Source organism: Ornithodoros turicata, chromosome 1 (genome assembly GCF_037126465.1).
Source record: "Ornithodoros turicata isolate Travis chromosome 1, ASM3712646v1, whole genome shotgun sequence".
NCBI classification, from domain to species: domain Eukaryota; kingdom Metazoa; phylum Arthropoda; class Arachnida; order Ixodida; family Argasidae; genus Ornithodoros; species Ornithodoros turicata.
In genome coordinates, this window is record NC_088201.1 from 124,713,741 (window position 1) to 124,724,929 (window position 11,189).

The 11,189-nt window shown below is 49.9% G+C and overlaps 1 protein-coding gene across 1 annotated transcript; it reads left to right on the forward strand.

Annotated features, from left to right (window-relative positions):
* The first annotated feature begins 8,556 nt into the window (after positions 1-8,556).
* Positions 8,557-9,156, forward strand: LOC135384885 (uncharacterized). The gene has a single exon (XM_064614068.1). It carries the CDS (start codon positions 8,557-8,559, stop codon positions 9,154-9,156), a length of 600 nt encoding a protein of 199 aa, XP_064470138.1.
* Positions 9,157-11,189: the final 2,033 nt, after the last annotated feature.

Here is an 11,189-nt window from a genome sequence, read left to right on the forward strand (position 1 = left end):
CAGAACACGAGTAAAGTGGGCCTAACCATGTTATATGCATGCGTAGGGCGAAGCCCGCCTCTGGGAACAAGCTTTCGTTCTTGTGATAGTGTGCATTGCACTTCAACATCAAAATGTACTTCAGTGTTTATCAAGCAGAATGGAGAGGTAAAAACATAAATAATGCTATAGAGTGAAACGCGTTCATTCTTAAAAGCTGAAGAACGGATTTTGTCGCAGATAGCGTGCTTCGACAACAACAAAAAAAGTTTTCAATGTTTAATAAGCAGAGCGCCAAAAAAAAAGAAAAAAAGAAAACACTCATCGTGATGCCAAGCAGTGAAACCCACTAGCTCAGTACGCGTTCGGACTAAAAAGCTGAGCAGGAAGACGCACATGATAGAGAAACATGGAGAGTTGATGCTGTGTAGAGAAGCTCGTCTTAGAGAAAAACTATTTCAATATCGATTGAGCAGATCATCAAGAAACGGTGGAGTTACAGCTCTACCCTGTAGAGCTGTACCTGCAAGGAAGCTTAGGATCGTTTTGTTTCAGACAGTGTGCGTTGCTCTTGAACACAAGAGACTGATTAAATGTTTATCAAGCAGAATGGCGAAGCATAGTAATGGTGAAGTTCAAGATTGTTTCTCTCACTGACGCTCCAACGCTTAATAAACAAAGTGATCGAGTAGACTCATAGTGGTTGGTGCTATGCAGTGAAACTCTGCACGTACTCAATATTATAAAGAAGACTCAACCCAAGCTGAGTAGCAAGAAACACAATTTCAGATTGCTTTCAGAGCTCTCACGGAGGCATTCTGTGGAAACGTATCCAGCGTATATATCACGCGACACGCCTAGCACGCGTTCCTTCAAAACAGTACGCAAGATCACTATTAGACAGTAAGACGAATTAGAAATATAAGTTAAGGGTGATCACACAGATTCAAAATGATCATCACATTATAAGCAAGTTCATCTCTCAATAAATGTGTTCACTTTAAGAGTATCACAGTTACAAATATGACAGGTTTTACACCACATAGATTCACCGTGCGACACGAGCACCATACAGCACGCAATATCTGAAAGAAACGCGTGGATAGCTCACGCGATTTTAGTCTCCCCATGTCCGCGTATATTGGAATTTTTCACCTGAGAGGCATGCACACACCGTTATCACGTAGCTATGAATACACACACAATACAATTTTGAATGCGTAATCTGCGTATGATCGCGACGCACGGGCTCCACACGCGCCGATATAGACACATCAAACTATCGGGCACCTTCCAGGTTTACAAATCTACATCACACCCCACGTGTGCACCACAAACGTAGCCAGCGTACATTTCACGCGACACACCCCCGCGTTCGCACGAGCACTACTGAACAGTAGAAACACCATTAGAAATATAAATTTAGGATGATCACACAAAAACGCACTCAATCTTAAAAAGCAGACTCAACCCAAGTTGAGTATGAAGAAGCACCATGCAGCAATATCTGAAATACGAATTTTCCGACGGCGCGTGGGCCGCTCACGTGACTCACCTGCCCATGCAGTTTTAGACAGTGTGCGTTCAACATAAGAAGTTATCTAAATCAAGCAAAATGATAGAGCACAGTGATGCTATGTGATAAGGCTCTCACTGACGCCGCAACGTTTATTAAACAATGCTACGCGGAGAAGCTTCGCACGTACTCAATGTTAAAAAGAAAACTCAACCCAAGCTGAGTATGAAGAAACACAATTGCTCTCCGAGAACATTATGTGCAAACATAGCCAGCACACGCAACCTGACTCGCACATGTACCTTCGAAACAGAGCGCAACTGGAAGCACCATTAGAAACATAAATTTAGGATAATCGCACGGCGTCGCATTATGAACAAGTTCATCTCATAAAAAAAAATATGGGCTCACCTTAAGAGCGTCACTGACGGGCACATGGATTCATAAACTAGCGGTACAGCAGGGCGCGAATTTCGGCCGCGTGGACAGCTCACGCGACTTTGGTCTGCCCATGTCGGCGTATATTGCAGTTTTAGATAGACGGCCTTCAACGTAAGCAATTAATTAAATCAAGCGGAATGACAAAAGCATAGTGATGCTATGTGGTGAGGCTCCAACGCTTATTAAACCGAAATTGATTGGTGCTATGCACGCCCGTACTCAACCCAAGCTGAGTATGAAGGAACACAATTCCAGATTGCCTTGTAGCATATCGTCAGCATCGACAATGAGGAAATTAGCGCAGAGCGCGCGACCTGAAGCAACCTAGGCGATCCCGTCCAATAAACCAGTTGTTGTTGTCACTCGGGCCGTTCACTTCATCCCTCTCGGGCTCCTGCATATTTGGTGACCCGGAACACCCGCCGATGTTCGGCACGAGCCCGCCTTCTGATCAGCCTTCCGCTACCCTTCCACCTCCTGGTATGGCCAGCTCTTCCTCTGTGCCACCCGTGGCACACGTCGCCGTGCGGCTTCCCCCTTTCTGGACCTTCAACCCGAAGATCTGGTTTTTGCAAGCCGAAGCACAATTTCAGCTGGCAGGTATTACCACTCAGGCGACGCAGTACCGACACATTGTCGCTGTTCTGCCTCCAGACATCGCCTTGGAGGTAGGCGACATTCTATCCAGCCCACAGGCTGACAGCCCCTACGACCAGCTCAAAGACGCTATTCTCCAACGTACGACGGTGTCTGAGCGCAAGCGGCTGCAACAACTGCTCACAGCCGAGGAGTTAGGCGATCGGCGGCCTTCCCAGCTACTGAGGGCCATGCAAGCTCTGATTGGCGACCGTGCAGCAACGTTCGACGACATGCGCTAAAATATCCATCCCCGACTTTCGGTATGCAAATAAGCCAAAACCGAAACCGCTGCGACCGGGAACGCGGGGAGTAGAGCGCTCATTTCACGTCAGAGGGCAACGTGATTTGGAGCAGTGGAGATAACTGGAGTGGGTGCCGCTCAGCTGGGCAGATAAACCCCTCTCCGACCCAGATATGAGAATTATGGATATTGATTTACAAAAAGATGTGATGAGTAAAAAAAAATGTGTGCTTTCAATGATTCTAAGTACAACACCATGCTAGAACCCTCCCTTCGATAACTTGATGTTGGTGTTGGGGTCGTCGGCTTTCATCCGAGCTCTCGCTAGAGGTCGTCAAATGAAAACAACATGGACAAGCACCGAAATAGCTCAAATAGCATTTGGGGTAATGTGAACTTCGTTCTAGTAGGCATCTTCGACCAATGTGTTCTTTTAATTTCAAAACTTCAGTGTGTATAGTACTGAGCTCTCGCAAGATGGCGTCAAATGAAAACAACATGGACAAGCAACGGAATACCTGAAATAACATTTGGATTAATGAGAACTTCGTTCTAGTAGGCATCTTAAACCAATGTGTTCTTTTAATTTCAAAACTTCAGTGTGTATTGTGCGGAGCTGCAATTGTGCGGAGCTGCTGTTCGCTGCTACGCGAACTCTTCATGCAACGCTTGCCGCCGCAAGTTCAAATGATTTTGACCACAGCTTCAAGCCTTTCTCTTTCCGAGCTCGCACAGCACGCTGACAAAATCATGGAGGTCACAGGCCCTTCCGTCGCAGCTGTTTCTGCCGTTCCTCAGCCAGGCTCCCACCGCGCCTCTCCCTTCATCTTCGAGTCAGCAGCAAATCGAGGAGCTTCGCGTCGAAGTGCGGAACCTCTCCGGTATGGTCTCTGCCCTGTCTCGCCGCGCTCCCAGACGAAGGCCCCAACGGCCACGTTCCTCTAGCCGCTCACGTCGCCGCAGTGCCTCACCACAATTCCAACAGCTCTGGATTCTGCTGGTATCATGAGACCTTTGGCGATGCGGCTCGCAAGTGCCTGAAGCCTTGCGCATGGTCGGAAAACGCGGCCGGGCAACGCTGATGGCGACCTCCGTTGCTCCACAGTTTACCGAAAGTCGCCTCGTCCAAGACCGGCAATTAAGGATACGTTTCCTCGTCCATACGGGAGCAGACCTCAGCGTTTTGCCAGCTTCCCCTGCTGACCGTTTTCGGAAACCCCTGTTTCACCTGCTGGCAGTCAATCACAGTGGCATACCGGTCTACCAACAGAAGTCCCTTTCGCTAAAACTGGGCCTCCGGCGATCCTTTCGCTGGGTTTTTCTTGTGGCAGCAGTTAAGGACGCCATTCTTGGGGCAGACTTCCTGCATCACTTTCGACTGACTGTGGACGTTTCTCGCCGCCTCCTCTGCGACTCTACCACGTCTCTCGCCGTTGCAGCGATACGTGCTTCTCCTCGTTTGCCGCTGTTTGGCTCGGCTCTAGCCCACCTAAAGTCTCCCTTCACCGTGCTGCTTGACCAATTCCCCTCCCTCTCGCGCTCTCCAGACTGGACGCGACCCGTGCAGCACGACGTGGTCCACCATATTCAAACCACGGGACCGCCTGTTTCAGCGAAGACACGGCCGCTGCCTCCGGAAAAGCTGTGCATCGCCAAGCAGGAATTCGAGCACATGCTCTCAATCGGCATCGCTCGCCCTTCTTCGAGTAGTGTGTCTTCAGCGCTCCACGTGGTCCCCAAGAAAACAGGCGACTGGAGACCATGTGGCGACTACCGCGCACTCAACCTAGCTACTGTGCCAGACCGATATCCTCTGCCCAGACTCCACGACTTTGCCGCCAATCAGCACGGGAAGAAGTTCTTTTCCAAGATAGATCTAATGAAGGCATATCATCAAATCCCCGTTGCATCAGAAGATATCCCTAAGACGGTTATCACCACCCCATTTGGTCTTTTTGAATTTCATCGTATGCCGTTTGGATTGCGGAACACCGCTCAAACGTTTCAAAGACTTATCGACAGCGTCCTTCGCGGCCTTCATTTCACCTTTGCCTACATCGACGACATTTTGGTTGCCAGCTCGTCTCTTGAAGAGCATCTCGCGTACTTGCGTCTCGTTTTCACCCGCCTGACAGACCACGGTATTGTCATGAACACACAGAAATGCGAGTTCGGGCAATCGTCGCTGGAATTCCTCGGCCACATGCTCTCGAGTGACGGCATCGCGCCTCTTCCCGCCAAGGTCGAAGCGATCATGAAATACCCGAAGCCCCAATCTTTCCGCCAGCTCAGACGTTTCCTCGGGCTCATCAATTTCTATAGACGTTTTATTCCGCACTGCGCCCACATACTACGCCCGCTGGAGGAACTCCTCCGCTGCGCCTGCCACGGTGCGCGTACTCTGACGTGGACCGAACCAGCCCGCCAGGCTTTCCAGGGTATCAAGACCAGTCTTTCTGACGCAACACTCCTTCACCACCCTAAGCACGAAGCCCAAACAGTCCTAATGGTCGACGCCTCAGGAGTTGCAGTCAGCGCTGTTCTCCAGCAGAAAATCGATGACGTCTGTGCCCCATAGCGTTTTTCTCGAAGGCCCTCAAACCGGCAGAGGTCCAATACAGCACCTTCGGAAGAGAGCTCCTGGCAGCGTACCTGGCCGTACGCCATTTTCGTTTCTTTCTCGAAGGCAGGAAGTTCACTCTCTTAACCGACCACAAGCCCCTGACTTTTGCCTTTCGATCTGCAAGCACCCGCTACTTCCCGCGGGAAACGCGCCATCTAGCTTGCCTTTCGGAGTTCTACACCAACATCGTGCATGTGAAGGGCTCAGACAATAGTCCCGCGGACGCACTCAGCCGCATCGACGCCATACACGGCACGACTTGTTCCTCCCAGGACATTGCTCGAGAGCAGCAAGCGGACGTCGAGCTCCAAAGCCTCCGGCAGTCTTCCTCCTCTCTATGCTTTGAAGATTTCGAAATTCCCGGTTCCTCTCTCCGTATCACATGCGACACATCTACAGGATCGTCGACAACGACCATTTGTGCCCTTGTCACTCAGTAGAATTGTCTTCGAGTCGCTGCACCGCCTCTCGCACCCAGGAATTCGCGCCTCACAAAAGCTCGTTGCTGAGCGTTTCGTATGGCCCAAAATGCACGCGGACATACGAGCCTGGGTTGCTTCCTGTCCTGCTTGCCAGACCACCAAAGTCTTTCGCCACACCACAGCTCCCGTAGGACGTTTCGCCCCTCCCGACGCACGTTTCGACGTGGTGCACTTGGACATTGTCGGGCCACTGCCACCTTGTCAAGGGTTTCGCTACCTACTGACGGCGGTTGACCGCTTCACGAGATGACCTGAAGCCACACCAATGCCTGACGCCTCAGTGCGAACGGTCGCTTCCACCTTCCTTTCATCGTGGATCTCTCGGTTTGGTGTCCCATCTAAAATAGTCACCGACAGAGGCCGTCAGTTCAAAGCGCACCTTTTCGCCGCCTTCGCGACGCTCTTGGGGACATCTCGCAGCCGCACAACCGCCTACCACCCTGCTTGCAACGGCCTTGTAGAACGGTTACACAGGCAGCTGGGTCATTCCACGGGGAATGGTCCAAGGTTGTCAATCGACCATCACCAATATTTTTTTTTTAAAATAGGGTGTGGTGGGGACACTGTCAGATTAATCGTACCGAATGTCCCAACTCGAAATATTGATTCCATGTGTTTTTAGAGCACCTCAGAGTTTGCGCCAAGCGAGAAAACCATACCACAGGTTTTCGTCCTCTTTTCGCGCGTGCTTGCTTCTATATACGAACCAATGTGGTTTTTATGTCATCCGAGGATTATGCAGCATAAGTTAAGCAGGGCATGGGAAAGAACTCTCTCCCTCGCCCTCTAAAGTCGGGCCCAAATGTCGCCGTTTGTGCAACTTTTGTGATTTTATTCCGCGTTCCCTGCTTACCTTGTTGGAAAAGTAGGTACGGCTCCCTGTTTACTAGCACATGGGGAACGCTAACAAAAATTTTCGCATGTCTGGGATATACACTTGTTCTGTGAGAACCGTTGGAAAGAGACACACATCAAAACTTTGCATTTTACAGAAGAAGATTTCGGAATGTGGCAGACTACTTAAAAATCGCCAACCTACGTCATTCGATAGCACAATGCTTCAGCTACAACATATCAAAAATCTGGAAAATGACTTTTTGACAAAAGCGAGAAACGAATTTTTTTCTCGGCCATGGTTAGCTTGGCATTGGGCGCGGAGAAGCACCCCTCCAGGCACATTCTGGTCTGACCCGTTGTTAAGCAGAGACCCTTTAACAGGTTCGTTTTATATGCTTGGTACTACTGTCTTCCTGGGTTTTTCGGCGGTTCGTCTTTTGCTTACACCTGCGACGTGTATACTTCCGCGTCACACTAAAAGAGGCAAAAAAGTAAAACCACAAGGTGTCCTGCCCAAAACACGCCCTGTTGAAAATTAACGCTCAGCACCGCTATTGTTGTTCTTAGGCCCCTTGCATACCGGGAAAGCTTTCCTCTCAGAAGAAACCGCGATTCTGCCCTCAGAAATTGGTTCGAAGTGGTGAAACTTCCTTGTCCCAGGCAATGCAATGTAGCGGCTGTGTCTTTCGGCAAGGATGGTCCTTTCTGCTGCAACTTCCCACAGGCAATTTATGCTCAGCGCGTCCTTTGCCCACATATACAAGTCCCTTGGTGTTAGGATCTGCCCCTCCTGCGGCCGCTGGAGACTGGCTTTGGCAGCGAGCCTTTTAACAGGTCCTCCTACTCCGTCGCAGGGCCCCTTGCCGTGTGATGTTGCGTAGAAGTTCCAGCAAGCGCTCAGCGAAAGGACCATCCTTGTCGAAAGAAGTTTCACCACTTCGAACCAATTTCTGAGGGCAGAATCGCGTTTTCTTCTGAGGGGAAAGCTTTCCCAAGTCACAAGTGTAAGCAAAAGACGAACCGACGAAAAACCCAGGAAGACAGTAGTACCAAGCATATAAAACGAACCTGTTAAAGGGTCTCTGCTTAACGACGCGTCAGAGCAGAATGTGCCTGGAAGGGTGCTTCTCCGCGCCCAATGACAAGCAAACCATGGCCGAGAAAAAAATTCATTTCTCGCTTTTGTCAAAAAGTAATTTTCCAGATTTTTGATATGTTGTAGCTGAAGCATTGTGCTACCGAATGACGTAGGTTGGCGATTTTTAAGTAGTCTGCCACATTCCGAAATCTTCTTCTGTAAAATGCAAAGTTTTGATGTGTGTCTCTTTCCAACGGTTCTCACAGAACAAGTGTATATCCCAGACATGCGAAAATTTTTGTTAGCGTTCCCCATGTGCTAGTAAACAGGGAGCCGTACCTACTTTTCCAACAAGGTAAGCAGGGAACGCGGAATAAAATCACAAAAGTTGCACAAACGGCGACATTTGGGCCCGACTTTAGAGGGCGAGGGAGAGAGTTCTTTCCCATGCCCTGCTTAACTTATGCTGCATAATCCTCGGATGACATAAAAACCACATTGGTTCGTATATAGAAGCAAGCACGCGCGAAAAGAGAACGAAAACCTGTGGTATGGTTTTCTCGCCAGGCGCAAACTCTGAGGTGCTCTAAAAACACATGGAATCAATATTTCGAGTCGGGACATTCGGTACGATTAATCTGACAGTGTCCCCCACACACTCTATTTTTTTAAAACATATTGGTGATGGTCGATTGACAACCTTGGACCATTCCCCGTGGAATGACCCAGCTCAAGTCAGCCATCATGGCTCACGCAGACCCTACCAACTGGGTTGACATCGTTCTCCTCGGAGTCCGTTCTGCCATCAAGCAAGACCTCTCGTGCAGCAGTGCTGAGCTTGTATTTGGCACCACCCTTCGACTCCCGAGCGAATTCTTCCATCCGTCAGCTCAGCCCTCCACAGCCGCGCCCGAATACATTGATCGCCTCCGCCATACCTTCGCTCAGATTCGTCCCACGGATACCCGTATACCCTCCAACCGCCCGCATCACGTTCCCCACGAATTGGCCACGGCGTCTCACGTCTATCTTCGAACGGATGCCACGCGGAAGTCCCTTCACCCTCCATATTCTGGTCCGCACCTCGTCTTGTCCCGTTCACCCAAGCATTTCACCATCACGGTAAACGGCCGTAAGGACACAGTCAGCATTGACCCCCTGGAGCCCGCCCACGTCGACAACGAGCGCCTCGCCGCGGCTGTCTTTCCCTTGACGACTCCTTCTCCGCCGAAGGCCAAACACGTTCGTTGGTCGGATGTCTCTTCGCCGTCTCTGGAGGGGGGGGGGGGCTATGTAGCATATCGTCAGCATCGACAATGAGGAAGATAGGGCAGAGCGCGCGACATATAGCAACCTAGGCGGTCCCGTCCAATAAACCAGTTGTTGTTGTCACTCGGGCCGATCACTTCATCCCTCTCGGGCTCCTACTGCCTTCACGGAACATCCCGCGCAGTCGCGCCTCCGCGTTCCTTCTCTACTGGAAGCACCAATATTAGAAATATTAGGGTGGTCGCATTATGAACAAGTTCATCAAGAAAATGGGCTCACCTGATCACATCCGTATGACGCACGTAGATTCTTGTCGCGCGACGCGGCACAGCAGGGCACTACTTCGGGCACGTGGACAGCTCACACGATTTTAGCCTGCCTGCGCACACAGGCTCAACATGCGATGACATACCAAAATGTCGCGCGCACCTTCCAGGCACTCGTTACCGTGCCAGCCGCACAGAAAACTAGATAGCCGGAACACAGGTGCATAATATAACCCTCCGGTTGGGGCCATCTGTTTTATATCAATGGTCGCTCGTTTCTGCAAGGTTGCAAGTCCGAGAAATTGGGTCACCTTGAAGATGTGTTCGAGCCATCTGTTTTATATCGAAACGCGCTTTATGGCAAAACTCTGCGGCGGACCCTAGCGAAAAAAAAAATGTTGCGCACGTTTCAAGGTGAGGTGGCTTTCTCCGAGAAACTGGGTCACCTCGTAAACCATGTTTTCCGAGGCCGCGCGTATCAAAACCAGCGATCACACAACGCTATGCGAGCACCTGCTCATTGCCTAAACAAGCTTTCTGTAACCAAAAACAAAGGGTTCGCTTATGCAGTTTCCAAGAAGTTCCAAATGTCCTTTGCAGCTAACGGGCGCGCGCTCGGGCGTGATTGTGTAAACAAAATCGCACCACCCTCCAAGCGCGCAATTGAGTTCCGTCCGACGGTCGGCTGTGGGTCAAGCGCACGACGAGGAAAGTACGTCTCACTGTATTGTCTTCAAGATGAGGCGGTAACAGTTGTTCTCATTTTCAGTTCATTCGGTGTGCGTAGAAACTGTGAAGTCTTCTGTTTTCGAAAAGTCGGATAAACCCGGTGATGGGGACATTGTTCCGGAGAATGAAAGGCTGGACGTGTTGCACTTACGCAAGGTCGACATGGGGAGGCGGTATAGGCGGAACTCCTGATGGAAAGCGATTCACAGATGAAGGGTTGCAAGAAATGCGTGAATTACCGGATCTGAAACTGGAGAAGAGACTCATGGATGGATCGCCCGAAATCATCTTTACTCACGCGAAGTGACACGTCCCAACGAGACCAGCGAAAGTCTGCGTGTCCCTTATGTAATCACAATAGGAACAATCCGGGGTAGTTGGTATAGGTTCATGATGACGAATAGCAGCAAGAAGACAAGGGCAGGGTAGAAGGAGACAGGACAACTGCAGACTCTAAACTGAAGTTTAATCAAGGAACACAGCGTCTTAAACGCTAACATCTAGGTCACTGACTATCACAAAAAATGTACAGGGAGGACAAAGGTTTATGCTGCCTGCTGGGAGATAGCACTCAACACCTTGTCCATGCCTAGAAAATCTATTTCCACATCTGCCAATGTGACAGAAGGGGAGCTGACACATCTGGCTTTACACGTGGCAATGAGAAATGCCTCAATTATCTCCCGCATCAACTGATCTTTATGAACTGCTAGCACCTCGGTCTGATTGGAAAAAGGCATACATTTAAAATCATGGCAATGGACGCTCAAGTCACCAGATGGGGTTCTTCCAAGTGAAGAGGCATGTTCCATAAGCCTAATGTTAAGGCATCTACATGACTGACCAACATAACATCTGCCACACTGAAGCGGTATGCGGTAGACGATATCAAGCTTGCAATCCACGAATGGCTGTCGATGTTTCATATTACATTCTAAAGGCCTTTTTGGTACATTTATTCTTGCGCACAGAGACTGCAATTTCAACGGAGCAGTAAAGACAGCATTCACTCCACTTTTCGAAGCCACTTTTTTTCAAATTGTGAGTACCCTGTGGATATACGGGATGGCTACTGTCCTACCACTTAGC